Source organism: Cyprinodon variegatus, unplaced genomic scaffold (assembly GCF_000732505.1).
Source record: "Cyprinodon variegatus isolate N-32 unplaced genomic scaffold, C_variegatus-1.0 Scaffold612, whole genome shotgun sequence".
Classification (NCBI taxonomy): domain Eukaryota; kingdom Metazoa; phylum Chordata; class Actinopteri; order Cyprinodontiformes; family Cyprinodontidae; genus Cyprinodon; species Cyprinodon variegatus.
In genome coordinates, this window is record NW_015151065.1 from 292,494 (window position 1) to 315,690 (window position 23,197).

The 23,197-nt window shown below is 36.4% G+C and overlaps 1 protein-coding gene across 5 annotated transcripts in view; it reads left to right on the plus strand.

Moving 5' to 3' along the window:
- Window positions 1-18,299, plus strand: part of trps1 (trichorhinophalangeal syndrome I) — a 140,814-nt gene extending 122,515 nt beyond the window's left edge. For all 5 annotated transcript variants that reach the window (XM_015392876.1, XM_015392873.1, XM_015392877.1 and 2 more), the window contains exons 10-11: window positions 3,281-3,403; window positions 10,244-18,299. In XM_015392876.1, the coding sequence (XP_015248362.1) occupies window positions 3,281-3,403; window positions 10,244-11,731 (1,611 nt within the window). In that variant the 3' untranslated portion in view covers window positions 11,732-18,299. The remainder of the gene's footprint in view (window positions 1-3,280; window positions 3,404-10,243) is intronic.
- The last annotated feature ends 4,898 nt before the right edge of the window (window positions 18,300-23,197 follow it).

Here is a 23,197-nt window from a genome sequence, read left to right on the forward strand (position 1 = left end):
ATCCATCCATCCATCCATCCATCCATCCATCCATCCATCCATCCATCCATCCATCCATTCATCCATCCATCCATCCATCCATCCATCTTCTGTCTTTTTATTACCCTTTACATCTATCAGTCATTCATTGAATAATTCACCTGTCTACTAGAGTTTCAGTCATTTCAGTATTCCATTAATCTCTACAAATCCATGTATCTGCTTGATCTGTCCACATTGGAATTATCAAATATCCTCCCATCCCTCTATTTGCTCGCCAACTCCCATGCATTCTAATAATGTTCGATCCAGAATTTAATATTCCTTCTAACAAGAAGGAAAAACTTTAACCAATGAAAATAAAAACTGCAGACTTCACTTTGACATGAGGGACTGGAGTAATTGCAACTCTCCATTGAACATCTCTGAGTTTTGAATGCGTATTTGTCTTTTTGAATGTGCTTGTCCATTTTACCTAAATAAACGATTATAGGCCGTAGATAAATAGACATCATTAAGCCTCTGAACTGTAATTACTATCCGCCCTTTTTGTGCAGGATGAGGTGAGTGAGAGAGGCCAGGTATCAGCAATAAATCAGAAATAAAAAAACATACAATGATGCACACAAAGTTTGCAGCTATCAACACAAGGCATTTCCAGACCATAGCATTAGACTTTATGTTTACCTAATTTTCTGTGTTTGAGGGTTGAGCATTTGAGTTTTCTTATTTCCATAAATATGAAGCCGAACAGCTGCAGCCTGAAAGGGAAGTTGGAAACTATTAGCTCAATATGTATGCAAGCTGTCCTTGCCTGTGTAATCTACACTTCAATGATACCTTCACACGTAGTGCTATCTTTCTGGTTCAGATTCAGGGTAGTGAATGTTTCCCAAGACCACTTTTTGAATCATAGTGTCAAATCCAAATCGAGCATTGCTTCATTAGCTGCTGGAAGCAAATATTTTCAGGTATACATGTGATTGAACAAAGGGCAGCTGTTGGGCCATATGTGAGTGATTTAGGACCTCGGAGGGAAACCGAATTCTGATGACAGACACTGTTTGGCTTGCAACATTAGACACACATGCAGATGTGAACACACACACAGGAAACATGCATCAATCAATCACCTGGCTCTGTCTTTTTACATGTGGTGACGGTATGGTGTGCACCCCGCGCACTCGTGGGAAAACACGGAAATTCTGGTGTGCTTCACTGCTGAGGTCTTCTGTCTGATTTCAGGTTGCCATAACACACATATCCTATAGATGCTCTTTTATCTCAATTATCTCAGGTGTTTAGAAAACATGCTATATTGCTTGGTAATTCAGAAAAATAAAGATTTTCTCTCCTTATCTGGGCTGAAAGGGTCAAAAAATTAGAAAGTAACCATGTAGCTACCCCATCTTATCAGGAAGGCATCTAACAGCATTTCTGACCCTGGTGATCACTGGATCTCTAAAAAACAGCCTACATTTAGTGACATCTCTGTATTTAGCATGTAAAAGAGCAGTAGAAACAGCATTCTTACTGAAACAATATGAGGATTTTGTTGTTTTGTTTTCTTTGTTTTTACTTTTATTAAAAGGTGGTTTGGTACTTCACCTGAATGGTTTTGTTACCACATTATACCATATTTATTCTTGACTATTAACAAACTGCAGGTGTACTTTATATTGATTAACTCCGTTTTCAGCTGCCACACAGTGCCACTCCTTCTTTGGTTGTTTTGCATGTGTTTTTTGACAAAATCAGTTGGGTCATTCAATGTGTTTGCATCTGTGGGATCCCGCAAGAAACATTAAGTGGTTTTTTAGGCTTTGGTAAATGCAGTGAAAAAAAAAATGCAATGAATAAGTAACCCAAACAAAGCTGTGCCTACTGGGTTCATATGCTTTTAGCTGGCAACACCAAGCAGATGCAGAGTGGAGGTGCTCGAAGTGGTTCCATTTGTAGCTCTGAAGCTAATCACAGCGTAGCTGAAGTGAGGCACTCATCAGTGCTTTTTTTTTTTTTTAAGCTTGACATTCAGAGATTTCTCTAAAGTTATGGGTAACTCTAAGCTGTCATAAACACAGAATAAAAAAAGGAAAAAAAAAAAAAACCTTTAGCAGTACTAAGAGTAGGCATGCAAATTTTTGCAAAAATAATTTTTACCTATATAAAAAACAGCATTTCTCTAAAGAAATGTTAAATGGTCTATAACCCTAAAATAATATCAAACTATGCCCTGTTTGGTTTGGAGAATTGGATTTGTTTTTTTTCTTTCTTTCTTAGCAATCCCTGAACAGTTACCTACATCTACTTACATCATGCCACAGCCTAGCTTACTTATATGCTCATAGAAACAAACCCCGATGCATATTTTCCATTTTTTACTTCCTATACTTGGGCATTGGAATTTACCTTTCATCACAACAATTTCTCACTTTGTCATCATGGGAAATACAGTTGTGGCTCCCTCTTTGGCTGAGAACAGGATTTGAAAGACTGAAGTGGGGACCGAATAAATACAATGATGAAATTTCATTTTAATAACTGAAAGAGGGATGGAAATGGTTTGTGAGACTAGGAGTCACAGAGGAGAAAGACGAGGTGTGCTGTCCTCAAAGGGTCATAAAGGTGGCGAGTGGGGCCAGAGGCTTAATGGGATGGAGAAACGTTGTGATTGGCTCATTACTGTGATGGAGCACATTGCCACAACAATTGGCCTTTTCACCCCCCCACCACCTCTTCACACCCTTCTTTGCACACACTGCTTCTGTATGCACCGCTGCACTGTGAACTGCAGAGGTGTGTATATGTGAAAGCATACGCCCATACAGCAAAAGTCCAGCTTTGGCCTCCAGCTGTTCCTAGCAACACTTTTCATTGCTGCAAGGTGAAAGTCTTTGGTCATTATTTACAGGGTGTGCAAGTACAATTTAAAGACAAAATTATACATTATCCTTAATATAGTGCATTACACTGAACTGGATGATTTACCTTTCACAGTGCTGTTAGTTTTGGAAAGGGTTAATGTCACTGCTATTGTTACGGGATGGGGCAAATGAGAACTCATTGTTCTTCAGCCACAGAGCCAAGGTGGTAGTCTCTCTGCCTATCTCAGAACCTCATCTACTGGATCAGTCATCTGTAGCATGCCCATTAAAACGGAATTACTTCAAATTAGACAAAGGTTGTCAGCACTTCTTGCTCTTCCCTTGTCGTTATTACTTCTATTCCTTAAAGTGATTGTTCTTCATCTGTAAAAGTTTTTCTTTATGCGTCTAATCTTGCATGTTTTGTCTCTTTGCAGCGACGCAGAGGTAGTGGGGTTTTCTGTGCAAACTGTCTCACCACCAAGACGTCCTTGTGGAGGAAAAATGCTAACGGAGGCTACGTCTGCAACGCATGTGGGTTATACCAAAAGCTACATTCGGTAAGTCAGCAACAAACAAGGAGACACACAGGTTGCCAGAACCGGCAGGTTTCAGTCTAATTGGGTTTCTTTTGAACAAAAAGGAAAACTAGCTTTTGGTAGGTTGATAATATTTGGGCTGCTTTTCACATGTCTGCAGGAGTTTTAGGGAGTAATAAAAAAACGGAAAATGTTTTTTTGTTGTGTTTTGTTTTTTAATAAAATGTGTATGCGCTCTTATTAGTTTTGTTTTATTTTTATGTGCAGATTTTGCCAAACCTGGCATCATCACTCAGTGATTGTCGTTGCTGAATCAAATATAATTTTGAAATAGAATTTGTCAATGCCCGAAGAAGAGACGGCAGCATGTTAAAGTGAACAAGATTCTGAATTTGTACAGAAAGGAATTAGAAGCTGGCCCAGGGCTAAAACAAGGGATTGCCACTGTCCCAGATGATGATCCAAAGCTTTTTTTTAGGTATTTTAATGCAAAAACGGGACGCAACTTCTTAATTTAAAATACCTTGCCTCTGCTTTGTTTATTATGCATTCATAAATTCACACTTCTAATAGAATATTTATTAGGGTTTGAGTTTTCAGTCGGTTATTATTCAGGTGCGCAGGTTTTGCATTATGTTTGTACTGGAAACAGGGAGATCTAGGAAACAACGGACAAAAACAGGAGCTAGTCATGCTTCTTGTATTTGTTTATCTCAGACAAACTAAAATTAGGTAAGACAAAAATGGATTGGCTTACAATATTATCTCATTTGACATGTGGATTTTAAAGAGGTAAAAATGATCAGAATTTCAGCCAAGGGAACTCTAATGCATTAATAATTGTGAGGGAGATATGTTAAACACATTTTCAGGTGTTGACTTTTAGTTGAATGCTGACCCTGTGGTTGCCATGCTGTGTGCTAAGGAACAGGTGCTTTCTGTAGAATCTGCATCCATTCCCTGAAAATGGGATTTTTATATTTCAAGGGTCCCAAAAACTTACAAAAGTAAAGAAAATCATAATAACCAACAGTTCAGGCACCCTAATATTTCGAAATGGTCATCATTTTGCTAGAAAGATTTTAAAATGTCCTAAAATGACAGTAATTCATCAGCAATCCATATGTTTGATAATGCCTTACCTTTAGTTCAGTCTCAGCTTTGTGTCATTGTTGTTGTTTTTTTTAATTTGGGAGATAGAGAAAAAATAGTACCTTAGATTTATTTGTTGTGAAAAAAATACAAAAACCAGTAACCCTTTTTTATACTTTTACTCTGTTCAAATCAAATGTTGTTGATATTATTTTGCAAATAAGTAATTAATAATTATGCCAAATCACAATCCAGAACAGTTTTAATATTGAGAGAATGAACTGGGAGTGAAGTTTTGGCAATAAGTAAGGGAAATTTGTCTAAGTGATGAAAATTAATTTGAAGGGCTGAACTGCTATCCACTCATATGAGACCCATAAAAGAAAGGTTGTTCAGTTGCCATTTTATGGACTACTGTGTTTTAGTGTGCATGCAGCGTGGCGTCTTCCACTAATTATCATTCTTCCTGTGTGGCCAATTAGTATACGATGCAAATAAAATTGTGCATAATGCAGTTAAAAGCTTTGTATCTGTTCTTTGATTCTCACTGTGAAAAAGTAATAGCGCTGAAGAAGAAAAAGAAAGTAGAGTCAATTTTACAAGATCTGGGAGTCAGGGGGCCTTTCGGCAATTGCAGTGAGCCAGTTCCATAGAGTGAGAAATATGATGAAATGGATGGAGTTTACCATCAAAGCCGGGGGAAAGTCGATGGTAATCCCAAATTTAATTAGACTGCATGAAGTTCAGCTGAGATAAAGAGCCAGCTTGATTTTTAGTTGACTTGAGGATATCAAGCTTAATCAGACATCCTCTCAAGGTATTCATTCTAATTATGCTTTTTACAAATAATATCAGATTTATACTGGGTCTCTAACTTATAATTTTCATGTTTCTTAAACTGTTCTTTAAAACTGGTTTCCTCGAGTTTGGAAAAGTCTTTAATTTAATTATTCTACTTTATTTTCTCATTTTATTCTTTCCTTAACATTACATTTCCTTTATTTTTTGTCTCCATCCTCCTTTTCTCCCTTCCTCTGTCCTTCTTTATGTCCTTCCTTCTTAGTACTCATACTTCTTTCCCAATTTCCTCCATTTCTTCTTGTCTTCAGGGTTTTTTTATTCCTGTCTTCCACTTTTCTTTGTATCCTTAAAATTTGCATAAAGAACTGATAACTCTTAAAAGTTGAGATTGGAAATTTTTTTTTGAACATTTAGAAATTCTGTTAAATGTAAATTCTCTAAAGCGAAATAGGTTTACGCTGTTAATGAATGAATAAGTGGGCTGACCTTACTACAATCCTCTTAAGATGACAAGTTACGGAAGAATTTACCATGTAGTTTCCTCCTTCCTACCTCCAAAAGATGTCCTTGGTTCAACCCGTTAATCTCATCTGCTGCTCCAATCACGTCCAGGCTTCCTCCACTCTTGGCAGTCTTCACGACAACCATATTTTATATCCCATAATAAAAGTTTTATACGCTCTACACACATTATTAGAGAGGATAGCAGCTAGTAAAACACTTGAGAGTCCTAGAAGGGAAGGGAGAGTTATGAATAAAGAGGCAGAAAGAGGCAGATGGAAAGAAATGAAGAGTAGGAATAGGGCTGAATAGACAAATAAACTTAGATGGAAAAAATGGAGGAAAAGATAAAGGCAGTGCGAGGATAATGAAGGGGCAGGGGGCATCTGAAGAGTAAAATATGGAGGCGGTCGCAGAGATTAAAAGAAAATGCCGAATTCTACATTCAAGAACAAATGGAAACAGATGGAAGGACGGATAAATACAGCAGGAATTATGCCTACTGGCAGTTAGTCAGCCCTCTATTAAGCCCTCTATCTCTATTTATATACAAGTGAAAACATTATAATTAACTGATTTGTTTGATTTGGTGTCATGTATGCACAGGATTTGAAGAAAAAACAGAAAAGAGCTCATTGTTTTCCTAATAATGAAATCATGACCCTATTTTACCTACTGTTGTATCATAGCTAAGCTTTTTTTATTATAAAGCTGAATAATTTTGACTACTTTAAAACACAATATCTCAGTTACAGGAAGTATTGAACCTTTCTGAAAAACACATGCAGTGGCTTTTCTATATTTAAGCAATTTTTGGGGATTTGTGTTATAAATCCTATATTTTAGGTTTGGAAAGTATAAGATACTTGGCAGAGTGCTTCACCAGCACATTTTTAGTGTATCCAACTGTTACTCTGTCAGTTGTTAAAATTACAGTGAAATTAGGCCAGATCGATGTAAATTTCAGTTAGCCTAGTAGCTGTGGTAAAGGTGTTGTGAACACATTATCTCCTTTTAACAGCTGAGCAAAAAATGGTTAAAAAGACATTGAAAAGATGACATGATTTGTCCAAACTACGTCTACATTTGGTTGAAAAATTAAAGGTGAAAAGACATAATTTTCAAATCGTTGAAAAGATGTAGAAAACCCAGTTTTCTACATCTTTTCACCGTTCATTAATAAACTAAGGTGGGACAAAATCAGACTGACCAAACACAGCCCAATAGTCAACAACCATTTCTGGACTACATCAAGACTATGACTGACTAGATTTAGCCTAAAACCAATGTCTAATTGTTTGGGGGGATAGACATGTGCCCTTGTTTAGGTGTGTGTATCTAGGTTTCCCCTATTGATTATCCAAGGTGGCGGTGAGTAGCCAAGAAAAGGTACGAAAGGATTCCCAAACGGCTGTTTTGTCAAGCCAAACCACCCGATGGTCAAAGTAATATTATTGCTTGACCAGTGCGTAGGTGCTCTTAGTGATGCATTTGGCTCAACGCATCATCTCAGTTATTAAAACTGATATTTTGTGTATTAAGGGGAAAGAAAGAAAAGAAAAACAGGCTCCTTCCGAATACCTCAAATCATAGCACCTCTCCTGTTCCTAGCTCCTATCCTTTCACCTCACGTCAACAGTTATCAAACTATAGGAGTGGGAAACAAACTCCGATCTGCCATGCTGGAAAACAAAACAAAAAAAAAGTTACAGAAATGTAACAAACCGTTTAAGCTTTCACATCATGTCACTCTTTGGAAGCAATGTTATAGCTCCTATTGGAAGCCAGAAATATCAGAAAGTCGCTATACAAACTGAATTGATCAAACGGAGCATACTGCCTGTTCATCCTATTTCCATCAAGACTTATTGGGTAGCACTTATTATGGCGACCACTGATGCACTTCTGACCAAGTGTCCTATTGATTTTGAGGTATTTATCTTGAACCAGAGAAATAGGAGTGGGCTAAAGTAGCAAAGATGCTTAAACAATGGGCAACAGAATTAAAGTAGTAACCCCCCCAACACACACACACACACACTATCCATTATGTTACAAAAAAAATGGTAAGAACTCATGACTTTATAGAGTATTTTCAAAGAAAATAAATCTAAAGAGAGAAGTTTTTTGCCAGAGGACTTTTAATACTTCTGCAAGGCGCTGTATGTGCACTGACATCTGAAGAGTCAAATTATCTTTGGTTGGAACAGCAAGAAGAAAACAGTAAAGGAAAAAGCATAAGAGAAAGAAGAAATATTGTACTTCTCAATGAAAAACAGCTTTTCATACAAAGGGCTGACTTTTAGGGCTGTTCAGACTTCAGCTTAAAACTTTTTCACAACCTGTGATGCTTGCAAAGCTGCATTGGCATCATTTTTTTAATGTATGCCATCATTGCAGGATTTGTTTGTTACTTCCTTGCATGTTGCACTGTGGGAAACATGTCCCTCTTTATACTTCGGAGAAATTGATTAGTCTTCCGTTATTGGTCCTTTCTGTCTGCTTCCACTGTCAGCTGATTCAGATCCCAGCTCCAGAGCCTGGAAGTAGGTCTCTAGGGCGTCCTTATTTATTTTTTTTCTCTTTATTCTTGACCTCTCTCTCTCCTCTGCTTCCTCAACATGCTGCTTCCCACTTGTGATTTATCTCTCCTCTTTGTTTATGTCTCTTTGGAAAGAAAAACAAACAGGGAAACTATAGGGAATTATAGAAATGTCTGTTATAATTTAGTCAGTGTTTAGGCTGCTACTTCTGTCAGTGATGTAATCTTGTTTAGGATATTGACCCACTTCTAAACTGTGTATAAATCTTTGTTCCTCAGTTAACAGTGGAGACTATCTGCATTTTGTTAAAAAAGTACAGAGAGGTTTCCATTATTCTTTTTTATAAAAATGTTGTGGATTTCAGTTGATATTGTTTTTGTGGTATTTTATATATAACTTGAAAAGTGAAGTGGTGCTAAGGACTTTAGCATTTCATTATTGAGGTTTTTCGTTTTCTAGTAATTGCAAGAGGCACTAGACTCCAGGCCAAAAATGAAACCTTTGTTGCCACTTTAAAATGACCAACTAAGCAGACTTTATTTGAAATGCTGCAGCAATAATCTGTTGTACTGAATTTCTGCTGTTTGAGTAAATCATTAGACTGAACTCTGGAAAAACTAACTAATAAGCAAGTTCTGAATTAAAAACAAATGCATATAAATAGTTAAAATAGTTTTATAAATCCGACAAAGTGCCCCTAAATAAAATCCAACACATTGACTTGCCTTGTTAAGTAACTAGTGAAATTTGTCCACTCGGGTGCAGTTTACAGTAATCTTAGTACAACCAAGCTGCTGTGTTAAAGTCCCTAGAGCTTTCTTGGAGAACAAGTTTGAGCAAAATGCATCATGAAAATCAAGGAGCACAAAATAAAATTTTAATATGATTAAATGATCTAAAAACTAAAATCTAAACCTCTTTAAATGCTACAAAAACCTTGAGAACCTCACCTTAAAAGGTTCCTCTTCCGCCAGGAAACGACCAGAAACATGCAGCCAGAGTTGCAACAGGTTGGTTTGGATCAAAACTTGTTCAGGTGTTAAAATGACCTATTAAAATTAAGATTCAAAGACCAAAAAAAAAGATTAAAAAATTACTGATCTCATTATTTAAATATATATGACTAATCTTGAGTACTTTTTGTAGAAGAAAAATAGAAATGAAATCCCTTTTTATGTTTACAAAGCTGTGATATTACAGAATACCTTTCAAGGCATTCACTTAGGATTCATAAATGAACTAAATCCTCACAATAATATTCAGATCTGTATCTTTAAAAAAAAAACGAATATAAATATACTTTCAATAATACAGAAGAGAATTTAGACTCTGTAGTATGGGAATTCTGAAGTCACTTTTTAATCTACATAAATAAATGAGCAAATTCTCATCAGTGTCTGCAGTTCATTCTACCTTGAAGAAAAGAAGGCATGTGCTTACTAACACATTTGAATGCAAAGCTGAATATCTTTTCAATCTTCAAACAGTTGTTTTAGTTAAAGATCATTAAAATGCAATGCTTTTAGGACCTTGCCACTTTTCATGGTAAAGTTAGGCTTGTGTCCTGGAGGTAAATTTATTAAGATAGGAGAGTGCCCCCTTGTGTTTAGGGCAAAAAGTGTGGGTTATAGCAGTTGTTGATCTTAAAGATTATGAGTGTAAAATTTCACAATATTCAATCAGAATAATCAATCAACAGACATTTACATGTTTAAGTGCACAGAAAAAAATATTTTGGCTTTATTTGTTATTATGAATAGTTTTAGAAATAAGTTATTTCAACCATATTTTATCTACTTTTGATCACACTGTATACAATTAAAATGGCTTCTCAATCAGTAAACATATTTATTGGTAATTAACAGCCTTATTCATCTAACAGAATGGGAAACTGTCTGATATCACTGTCTTCTTTTCTCTGCAGACTCCCAGGCCGCTGAACATCATCAAGCAGAACAACGGTGAGCAAATCATCCGCCGGCGAACCCGAAAACGGCTCAATCCAGATACGTTGTCGTCCGACAATCCGGCCCCTAAGCAGCAGCGAATCACCAGTGAGGAGCGCCTGAATGGTGAGGAGTCTGAGAGCAGGAGCTGCCCATCAACGAAAAACCAGCAGCCTTCCCCGCGCTCTCGGTCCCCACGGTCAACTCAAGCCTTCTTAGCCAATCAGACGCTGGAGATCCATAGGCGCATGCCTCCTCTCCTCCTTCCATCTCATCCTGCATCAGGCATAGTGGCTGAGAGCAATGGTGGAATTGCAGATGGTGGATTAACGTCAAAACTAGATGTTGGGAAAGGTGGAGGATCAGAGAGAGGAAGTCCAATTGAAAAGTACATGCGTCCATCTAAACCCTCTAGTTACTCACCTCCAGGTTCGCCGATTGAAAAATATCAATATCCCCTTTTCCCATTAGCTCTGCCTTTGACCCTGTCACCTGATTTGACACCTGAATCTGATTGGCTCAGATTCTGGACTAAGTATAAGATGGCAGCCACCTCTGGGGTTCCTAGTACCATCAGTAATCTAAACAGCCCCAGTGGGCTTGGAAACAGCACTCACCAACTTGGAACCATGGTCACCCCCGTACAATATCACCAGCCAGGATACACGGTGCCTTACTGTGCGTCCCCTTACTCTCCTCTCCCACCACATCCAGTTCCCGCTCACTACCCCCCTCCTCCTCATCATACCCAAACCTCATCTTCGGCTTCACCTGAAAACGACGCTCCTTTGGATCTTGCAATAAAAAGAGATTTGAGCAGCACAAACACCCACATGCCAGAGGGTCCTGAAAGGAAAACACAGGAGTCCCCCCGGAGTGAGACATCAGCTGGAAACTGGAGAGGTGAGAAGGAAGATGAAGAGATGTTGGAGGAAGGAAAACGTAAGTCAAGCAATGCGCCTCACTGCTCGAAAGTCGATGCAGCCACACAGGATGACCTTGCCAACCGCTGTGCCCATTGCGGCATCTACTTTGTGGACGAAGTCATGTATGCCCTGCACATGAGCTGCCATGGTGAGAAGGAGCCTTACCAATGTGCGTTTTGCCTCCACGTGTGCACGGACCGCTATGACTTCACCACGCACATACAGAGGGGTTTGCATAAAACGCTTCCACTGCCTCAGCAGAAATGTACCGTACCAGAGGGTGAACCTCTCCATGGAACGGCAGCACCAGAGCTTGAAAGCCTGACGGTGGAGCAGGAAGATGGAGGGATCACAAATGAAGAGGATGAGGTCATGAAAACAGGTCATGACGATCAAAAAAAGCAAGACTCGAATATTAAAAGTATACAAGAGGCTGAAAAAGAGCAAAAAAGAAGTAAAGAATTAGGTGGGACAGCAGAGTCCACAGAGTTCACAACTATGGGGACTAAGATGTTAGACGGACTCGCCGATGGAAATTAAATGTCTCTCACAAACTTTAATAACCTGTTATTGGAGTATTAGGCTTTATATTCCTGAAGGTTTGGCCATTTCCTAATGGAAATACCTTCAAAAAAGCCCTCCCACTGTCAAAGACTAGGAGAAAATTATTGTAGGACCCAGGTGAACTACAGATGGAGCTGTAGGAAAAAAGCAGCCTGAAAGCTTTCCTGAGCTATGGCTTACCTGACAGCTTTGTGGCAGGAAGTCAACAGGGTGCTGGCATCCAGCTGCAATCAACTCTCAGAAACGGCCAATCTGTGTGCATTCATATGGGAGGATTAACGCCTGGGCTAAGAAAGACATGAAACAATGAGAGAAGAAGTACTGTATAACACTTGAACTTTGCTGCATTCAGCATTTAATTCAGAACAACCAGACCTGATCTGGTTAGAACTGCTGTGCTCTTGCCCAGAACATTTTTATTCTCCCTATCAGATGGATCAAAAACCAAAAAGAGACACTTTTAGGTGTTTTCAAACTATTTTTGCTTGAAACCAGCTAGGGCTTGTTTGCATATCTGTTGGTACGAAATAGATCGGTTCCTTAAACTTTATCATGTGCTGTTTATCAAACTGGTCCTGGATCGATGCTAAATCGACATGGTGGCTGAAGACTAGAGCTAACCCTTTCTGAAACTGCTTGAATCCAGGTCAAACTGATAAAGCTGGTCTAAAGTGTTATTTTCATCATTTGGATGAAAAAAAAAACAAACAAAAAAACTAAAGACTTTATTTTTTACCTTTCTCTGTGCCATGATACAAGCTATGTGCCTGGCTGCCTGCCTAAATAGAACAAACATTTATTAACCTGCTTGACATTAATATTAATAATATGAATATTAATAATAATGGTAATAACAAGAAGAACCATGATGGTGTAACTAAACAAAAATGCAATTTGCTACATTTTCTTATTTGTTGTTTTGTAAAGGTTTTTTTAAAGGAAATGGTACTATAAAAATTAGCATATTTTAGCTCTTTTCTTTTGTTTTTGTCTTTATTGAGATTTGTTACATTGGTAAAAGCCGTCTAACGAAAAAAAAAGGTACAACAGTTGAGGGGGTTGAGTGCGCACGTATACATTTGTTATTGCGTTTATAGTGTCTGTGTATGTGTGAGGATCAAAGGGTTTTCGTCCGTCCCTAAGCAGTGATGTAAACATAAAGAATGCTCAGTTTCTCAGTCCTCAGGGGTCACATGTGCAAACCAACCTGCCTTCATAACAGCATGTGACACATCGTATGAACACGTCAAAGGGTCGGTTAAATTAGTGTTATGTCTAGTATGTTTCGTTTTGTTTAATTCTGTTCTTCCTACGTATGTGTTTTTATTTTTTTAGCAAGACGTCAAACTGTTTTAAGTTTTATAACTTCTAGTTTGTCTACATGTGTTTAGGTTACAAATTGTAATAGATTTCATAAATTAGAGAGCAAAACCCAACATTTGATCAAAGACGATTATGATGTTGGGTTAAATATATAAACTAGTCTTAAGAGATTCTTGCCTACAGTGTTTCATGTCTTATTAGCATGCTAGAATCTTCAGCAATCTGCGACATCTGTTGCTTTTATTATGGGTTGAACGTGTTACGTTGTGTTTTACCATAAATGACAAAGAAAACTTAAATAGGAGAAAAATATATATATATATTAACTTGGTACCTTCAAACCCTGAGGTTTAGGAAATGTTCTCATTTTTCTTTTGTATTGTTCTTTGTTTTTGTTTACTTTTTTCATTTGAGTCCCCACAGTCAGTTGAAAGTGTTGTTGGTTATCTTGCCTGTTATCGAAACAGATAGCCTTCTTTAGCCTCGCTGCCTTAGATGCTAGAAAACAAATGAAAAGATACTCCTTTGCCAGATATTAAAGACAGAGAAAAACAGGATGAAATATTTTTTTATATTTATAAAAGTATATCCACTTAGTGCCTGCAAACCCATGCTCTTTTTTTTATGATATTAAATCTTTTTTTTTTTTTTCATAATTGCAATGGACCACTTTTTGGCTTTAAAATACAGTTGATTAAAAAGTCAGTTTGGAAAACAGTGACGTCTTGGCTTATAGCCTTCCTACAGGTACAGTGTGGCATATTCTGTAGCTTTAGGAATACCCAGTAGCACAGTGCCTCCACACCAGTTTTTGTGAGCTGACAAAAGGTACATCTAAAAACAAACCAGGCTAAAATGTTAATTTATTCAAGCAACTGAAATAAAAATACTGAATCTCTTCACACACACAGTCTCGTTAGCCAGATAAAAACAACTGTTTCTTCACAAATTACCACAAAAAAGGATTTTTACCCGTAAAACTTTCGTTTTTGCATTTTATGTCCTACAAAAACAAATATGAAACTGCTGACTGCAGAATGTCATTGCTAAAAATCTAGGCTGTTCATAGATTGCTACATCTAAGGATTTTAACTAAAAGATGATTGGAAGGAAAACATAACAAGCATGGATAAACTCATTGTAATTTTGCATTAAAAACTCAGAAGAACATTTTCTCTCAGTCAGTAATGTTTCATGGTAGGAAAATGCACAAAATGTTATGGTCGTCTACTATCAGAGTGAAAAGCAATGCATTTTTAAATATAATGTTGTTTTGAAGGGAAAAATGGCCCTAATCTAATTGTCTTAGTATATTTGCTTGTAGCATAAAGGCTAGCAGACTACCATGGCCAATAAAGTGCTTGATTAAGTTGCTGGAATAAAGAAAAAAACTATAATTTACGGCTCAAAGCGGAGTGCTCCCTTGTCCAAGGCAAATTTTGCGCTGTCAGTCAACTGTGTCTAAGATTAAAGACTAATTTTTACTTGCTGTCAAAAGTGTTACCTTCCAGCTTTCAGTTGAATTTACAAAGAGCTGCTGGTTGTATGGAATCCAACCTGAATTTGAATATACATATGAAATATAAAACTTACCACAGAAATTACAATTTTTTTTTTTAAAGCAGATAGAGCTAGGCTACTGAATCTGTTATATTTTTACTCAAGGTTTTCAAGTCACAAGAAATGAATATTGACCTGCGGCTGTGCTGTCAAAATATATGAAATGTAAGAAGACAGAAGTAATATGAACAGAATATTGCTATTTGTTACCATGCAATACCTTTTTGATTATTTTATCACTATGTTTTTACAAATTGCCCTGACCTAACACCTTTAAATTATATATATATATATATATATATATAAAACCTTCAAATAAGCTGGATTGAACATAGATTTTTTTTTTCTGAAACTGAAAGCTTAAGGACATCTTTTTGGGAATTAAACAACTTTTACAGCAAGTAAAATATCATACTATTATGAGAATAAAATAAACCAAGGGCTAAGAACTATACTTTTGCATTTAGTAAACCTGTTACTTTGTCCATTTCATATTACATAGGTGGATTATTTTAAACTTTTATTTATAAATCAGTCTTTCATCCGTTTTTAATTTTTCATACAGAAATTTGAAGATAAAGCTGCAGACTGTTGGTGCAATATAATTACTTTGAGAGTTCAAGTTTGGGTTAAGGAGTTGACCATTTATTACCTTATCGTCTCCATGTCAGTTTACTCCATCGTATAAAATTACTTTAAATTTTACCTGATCTAGTCTTTAGGTACGTATGTTCAGCAAAAACATGTATCCTTCAAACTATCGTCAATATTTTTGTCTTTGTCTGTCATGATCTTTAAATTAAAACTTTCAATCTGCTAAGGAGCTTCTAATATAAAAATTGTTTACATCTGTATTTGTAGCAAAACAGAACAAAACGATGCACTGTTTTTAAAACACAGCAAAGTACTGGGTGGAAGGATGCTGCATGAGATGGAAGGATTGGGGCATTTGAAGAATTTGTGGGAGAAAATTAGACTTATAGTAGCTGATGAAATTGTTTTCTTCCTTGTTTTGTCTTTTTACCTAAACTATATTTTCAGCATCAAATTTCTTGATTTTATCTATCGGTATGCAGGTGTCACTGTGCATCTCAGTCATCTGCTTTTCATTGTTTCAAGAGACTTCCTCCTCCTGTGTTTTTACTGATGCAGACCAAGATCAACCAATCAGAGACTCATGCTGTGTTCAAAATGTTCACTCATATACTGAGTGATTTATACTTAGATTAATTCATAGAAACTACATTTCATACCTTTGGAGATTTTGTTGTACTGTATCAGACTTATCTGGGTAAAAAGTAATGGAATTTTGCATTGCCCATACCCACCATGAAGAGTATTTACGACTTGACAGACCATCAATAAAATACCCTGACATTTTGCTCATTTCAGCATGTCTATGTCTAAATGTACAAAGTGGTATTTTTTGTTGTACAAATATTTATCTCAAAAATATGAAACTAGACAAAAAGAAAAATAGTGACACTAGACATCTTTAAAGTATTTATTGCTTTTTGGTAGTCCTCAAATATAAATTTTATTACATTTTTAAAGCCTTCAAGTCACAAGAAGGCTATTTTAAAATTGAGAAATCTGGAAAATCACTGTTGATGTTAAACAAGTATGAAAGCTACAGTTCCTACTGTAGCTGTTGCCATGAGCTTTTTTCTAGTGGTTTTAGTTGCTTTAGCACTGAGCTTATCGTTAGTGTTGGCATACTCGTCCTGGAAGTACGATCCATACCATCAGCTCATTTGCGCATAAGCAACCAGATACTGTATACATCCGGATTTCCATAAATAATATAACTATGGTACTACAATTACTCATTTATATCCTTAACTCTCTAAATAATGCTAATACATCCCCTTAAAAAAGTTTTTTTCTGAGATAATTTAGATTCTTTTTTTTACATTTTCAGCGTTAAACTGCTAGTCTGACATCATCGGACATGCTCAGAGTAGTCTGGCAAAATATGATTAAACCATGTTTATCTGCATTTTAGTAAATGCTTTCTTTAGGTTACAGACAATATCCCATAAAGGTAACACGAAAGGAAAATATAAAACTCAAAAAGACTAGATTTATGTTTAAATCCAACATCATTTGCATGCGTAAATGAGCTGATGGTACGAATCATGCTTCCGGAACAGATGGGGTTGTGGCATGCTCCCAGCAGTAGAGAGCCAACCATTGGTCTTAGCATACTTACAATGGATTTGGCTCAACTGCAAATTGATGGTATGCTAACATTGTATTGAGCTAACTATTGATAACAGGAGACAGGCAGAGTGAGAAGGAGGCAGACCTGGGGCCAAATCCTGCTTTAAGGCCTTACATATAAACTGGATGATCTACCACTACACCATGCTGCCCCTCATAAATGTCTAGTTTTACTAAATGGGTGGCTATTTACTTTTTAGGATTTCAAAATCGAATACTATGAAATAAACTATTCTGAAAGAGTGGACAATTTGAACACAGCTGCTCAAAAATTCACAGGCTGACTTATCTAGATAATTAAAGCTTTGTTAAAATAAATAAAGCTCTGATTTAATTTAAATATATCAAATGGATTTTGTAGTAACGTTTGAGATTTGAGTTCATATTAAATCATTTAACTGGGATACAGCTTAGGATCTTGCTAATAACATTTTCTTTTTAATATCTTTTATGGGCTTAGAAAAACATGTAGGGGATTTAAAAAAGGAGGTAAATGAATGTTACTCTTGTTTTTGAAGATTCTGGTTTGAACTTTTATTTTGATGAACCAGGGAGGTTTTTAGGGGCTAAATATGAATTTTTTATGCCAAGTGACTTAGCTTTTGAAGGAAAATCCTTTGTCTGCCATTGCGTTGAGAGCAAAAAAGAACAGCAATGAAAACTTTGTAGTATTGAATTCATAAATGCCCTGCAGAACCTAGTCTCATCTGACAATGTGCTTTTGTTCTGTTACCAGCTTTATGACAATGTCGCTCCCATTTAGGAAAACTGTATTTATGCATAAAGAGACATTTGTGTCTTTATGAATCTTTTAGGTCATGGTAACGATTATGCAATTATGCTAAAAAAAAAAAAAAAAATGGCTCTGGGTCTGAGGAATATCAGGCCTTGTTTTACTTCATTGATGATTGTATGTTTGATGGCATTTCAAATCAGCGTTTACATTGGGAGGCCTTATCACGTGTTTTGTCTTTGTCATAATGTGTCTTAGGATTTGTTGCTTGCACTCCATTTATTATGTTCTTATTGCCAAGGAAGGGACAAGACGCAGACACACATAGGTACAGAGTGGGTGTAGAATTTGGGGTAAACAGTGTTAACCAAGGCTAGTTTGATACTGACTGGCAATACCCATATACACTCTAATACATACAGCACATTTTAATGTTTATTCAGTATATTATAGTAGAAGTTTGTCTCTTCTATGTTGACTGGCTTTTGTAGGGAAGATTATTTGTTTATTTTAGATTATTTTCTTTCTCATGTTGTATTTTATTCTGCTACCTTTCTGTACGGTATTGTTTTTAGTTTCTTTTCATGCAAAAAAATTATATTTCAGCAACATATTTTGACAGCCAAGAAAAGTTTGTTACACAGCTAAACTTGAAGAATAGTGATGACCATGATGATAATAATAAATAATAAAAGTTATAACAAATATTCTCCATAATGATATTGTGTGTTTTATTTTATGGTGATATTTAAATAAAGAAACATTTTAAGGGTTTTATAAAAATAAAAAAAAACACCCCAGGTGAGGATTGCTGCAATGTAAGCCCTGTTCAAAACCTGAGAGGAATATTTTTAAATGTGTTAATGTGATTGTCATAAAGGGTTTTATCCATATTCCAATACATTTTCCAACATCAAAATCCTAAGCCTTGTTACCTACCTCCCCCTGTGGTTTCTGAAGGCAGGCACTACTGTCATCTGTTTCTCCCCCCATCTGCTCTTTGATGACACCTGCCTGATTTTATTGCTTTTCAAGTCTTCTCTTGATACTTGTATTTATGTGTTCTGTTTTTCATTTAGATAGGTATGAATCACAGTCTAAAAACATCTTTTCAAAGCATGACTTCTTATTGTCGTAGTAACTGAATGTGTTTTAATTGTTGACCCACAAAGGACATGTTTTCTCTGTGATCGTTCAGCTTCCAGTTTTGGCTTTGATGATACATGAAAACAATGTGATGTTTTCATTCCTTACAAATGAAATCTTAAAAAGTATGGTTTTTCAATAACTATTGAAGTCATTAAAAGCAATCCTTATATTGTTCTTTCAAGTAAAGCATGCGTTATGAAGATGCAAAAATTTGATAAAAAAAATTAAATCTACTGGGTATCAAAGTTATATATGAGTTTTATAAATACTAATAGACTTAAATATAAACTGTTACTTTCAAAAAGTAGTTTATAATTATTTTGAATAATTATTATAGTAAACTGTATAATATAATACAGTGTGTCCAAACATCTATATAAGTAATCTTAAAGATAGCCCTGATAGGCCTTCTAATTCACTCTAGTCTGCCTAAACGCAATAGAGACACATTAACCCAAAGTTTGAGGGGTAATGACAATCTTCAGTCAAAAAGAAGTTTTGAAAAGAGAGTCACAAGCTTTGCCTATATCTGGGTCACAAAGATTAAATTCATCTCATGTGAAATAAATGGTATTTAAGAATAAAAGTATTGTTAGCTAGATCACTTCCTGATTGCAGACAATGCTCCTAAATTTGCTTTCTCTGTTTCGGAAGAGTTTATGATGCAGATAAGCTGCTATGTCAGTAAGAGTTAGTTTTATTTAAAGGTGGTGAGTTGTATGGATTGTTTTTTGAATTTCACAAACTGACATGTACATGTAGCATGTACAGGGCTAAAATTTATATTTATCTGTTGGTTTTTTTAGAGTCTTTTTTTTTTTTTTTTTAGAAACTTGCATACAGAAAGTGATTTTTTGTGCTATTTTGTAAATGTTACGCGTATTAGAAAAAGGCTAAGGCCTAGCATGGGCTTCCTGATGTCATCTCTTTCCTAACATTCTCTTATTTTGCTGTTGTTGAAAAACCAAATCAATATATTGAAATGGCATGAGGTGGTATGGAGGTAGGGAGATAGACGTTGTGTTACAAGGCTTGCAGCACGCGTTCACCAAAGCAGTTATAAAAATATCGGAAAATGTTGCAAAATCTGGGTTAAATGAGCTTTTCATGAGTATAACAGTAATATTGCTGCTGTAATAGCAGCACAAATAAGAAGAACAAAAATGCAGCATGCAGGCAGTTTCCCTCCATTTCTATGCCTTTTCCTTTCCTACTAATTTCAGCCTAGTTATTTTGGCCTGTTGATGGCTTCTTTCACTATATAGTGAGAGAAGATCTGGACCAAACAGGTGCATCAAAGGGCTTATACATGGTGTTGATATATCCAGATAGCATGCATATTGCAGCAATTAGTTTAAGCCCGTAATGTTCTACATCGTGTTTGCCTATGGGATTAACCAATGTAAACTAAAGATTTAGATTAGGGTTAGGATTAGGGTAGGTTAGGGTTAGATGTTAGGTATGTATTTCCTTTGACAGTATTTAACCCATTTAACAAAAAAAGACGACAAGAGAGACTTGTAAAAACTCTAAATACCAGAATGCACAACATTAAACCATTTTCATAACAGCTTGTAGGAACATTGAATTTCACAGCAGGAGTCCCTGTGAAGTTATAGAGCAACAAATCTTGGTGCACAGCAGCTCTCCATTTCTCTGCCTGAAGCTCTCCCGTATTATTGGTGAGGACATGTGTGATTTTCTTGATCCTGTACTATCCTCAACTGTACCCTGGCTAAAAATAAAACTAACTGCCCCCAAAATATATCTCTAGTAACATAGAAGCAGGACTGCAGCTTGTGTAGCAAGCCAGTTGCTGACTGAGTGCAACTGCTTTCCCGCCCTCTTATATGAACCCATCTATTACTCATAGACGATCATGTTTTGTCTGGTCATAGAAAAGTGTTACAGGATTTATTGTGTTTTGTTTGTGGTATTTAACTGCTTAAATGTTTAGTCTAAAATGTTTTGCACTTTGCTTTAAAGGTGCCACAAACTATTTCAATCACAATTCCTCAAAAGAATATACTGACATTACTTCATCCTTTTATTGGTCTCATTTTAATTATCATTTTTTTCCCGTTCACAAATTTTCTTGTTGATTTAATTTTTTCTTTTATCTTTCCATTTTACTCTGTAGTATAGAGGAATGTTACTAGTCTAGTTTAGGGATAAGAACATACCTTAACAGGCTGTTATTCATAAAGAAATTTCTGAGAGAGATTGCTGTTTGGCTATTGCTTCCTGGTAATGACTTAGTAATCTTTAACAAAACTATTTACCAATGGATATAAGTGGTTGAAATTAACCACAGGGCATTCCCTCAGAGAGGAGAAGCTTGATCATCTGGGAGAGGTTTGGAGTCACACTGAGAGTTTTTTCAACTGTAATTTTTAACTCCAGTTTAATCATGAACTCCATGGTTCAACAATACTGTAAAGTCAGCTTTGTACTGTAATTACGAGCTGTCAAAGTTTTGATAAAGTCCAATGTCCTGCAACTTTGATATTTGTCTTTATTTCAGTGCCCCAGAATCAAATTATTTGATCATTATTAGATCTATGAAAAATTCTTCCATCATGCAGAAATGTCAAAGTTGCAGGACACCAGACCTCAAGGATGGAGTTCCCCTTCTCTGGATCCAGGTTCTTTCCTTTTGATGGCAGTTGCAGTGAAAGGAAAGGTAATGTTGGAGATGAGTGTTGTTGTGGAGATGACCGTTATGCATGTTAATCACGTTTGATTCTCGCTTGTAGCCCTTTGTAAAAGCAAGCTAACCTTTTACTAATGTCTTTCACATGTGAAAAAGGTAGCATTTAGCAACTGTCCTAAATGGCTTGTTTTAGATTTGAGGGGGAGTTTTGAAAGCTAGAAGCTCGACAAAGATGGCACAGAATCTCCAGGAGTCATTCTAGAGGACAAGTCTCTCAAATAAAGCCAAGGTTGGACAACACTGTTGGAAGACTCTCTGTGCTGGAATCAATTTTAGATGCATGTTGCCCTGGAATAAGCCTCAGTAATACTTACGTCGCTCTTCTTGGGGGAGGCAGGTCCAACGTTACCTCCTCGCTTTGCAGTTGTTCAGTGGACCAATCCGCTTCTAGCATCTGATTACTTTCAAACACTCAAACAAAACTAAACAAAAACATGAAAAACGTAATGTATACCTGGTTTAAATGGAGAATAGATCACATATGCACTTGTTCGGTGAAGTTATAACGTCTACTTAATAAGACACGATGGTTTACACTATTAAATCGAAAATATACCATTGTGCTTTAAGGATACTAGATAAAATCTAGAAGGATTCCGTTTAATTACTTTTTTTTATTTGCATATTGCAGTAATAATTACCAAAAACACCACCATATAATTGCCACATCACTGTTGAACCATGATAACCCAGGTTTTTTTTCTTTCCAGCACACACCACACTGAGGTAATTTGAGAACCTATCTTCCTCCAGGCTCTCTATGGGTCAGGAACTTTGACAGACTTAATCAGCTCGGTGACGCTATCAGCTAAAAGACAAAAAGCTTCTAATCTTTGGGTAATATTATGTATAGCTTTATCATTTTATCTTTGTGGCCATAAAATGAACATTGATCAGGGTTGATTAACTCTGCCTTTGAACTTGCAAGAAAATTATGTAGCAGCATGATAAAATTTATATCTGGGTGTTGGTGTGTGTGTGTGTTGAAATGGTAAGACTGTGAGATGATTGGCCGCTGAAAATCTGCCTCGGACTGGAATACTAAACAGCGGTGTCTGGCGAAGAGGTCAGCTCACAGGCACACCCAGCAGCACATAATTATTAACCTGCTCAAGCTAAAAAAGACCCAGTAAATGAATAAAATTAGGATGAAAATGATTGTAAATCTAAATGGTTTTAATATGTATGGATAGTAAGCACCAGAAAAGGGAAGTACAGATTGAATGTTGACATTTTCAGACTGTGATGCCTGCATATCTTCTCTGTGTTTGGTGTTAGACCCTGATGGTGAGCCTGTCAGGCTGCCTGACTCCCTGTTTAAACATCTCACCAAAAGCGGTTCTGTTTATCGTAATTCATGTTTATGTATGAGCTACTAACACCAATAACAGGGAGGTTTGACTGCGTGTCTGCATGTGAGGGAGCCGCAGGCAAACAACGTGTGTGTTGCTGTGCAGGGAAAAGTATAATGAAACACTCTCGTAGTAGATGTCATGTTTTCATAAGGCTTGAATTAGATGTAACCTGTTAGCTGACATTTTGCCACAGTTCAGATTGTATTTTCTGTCAAATGGGCAGGAGAAAGATGGATGGAGAAAAGCAACAATAAATGCAATGTAATTAGTTTTAATCACTGCATGATGGAAAAACAATGGTTTCAAAAGATTCATTAAATATTAGAACATTTATGCCCATTATGAGAGCTTTGTAAAGTTCTGACCACATTTGTGGCACTTTTAGT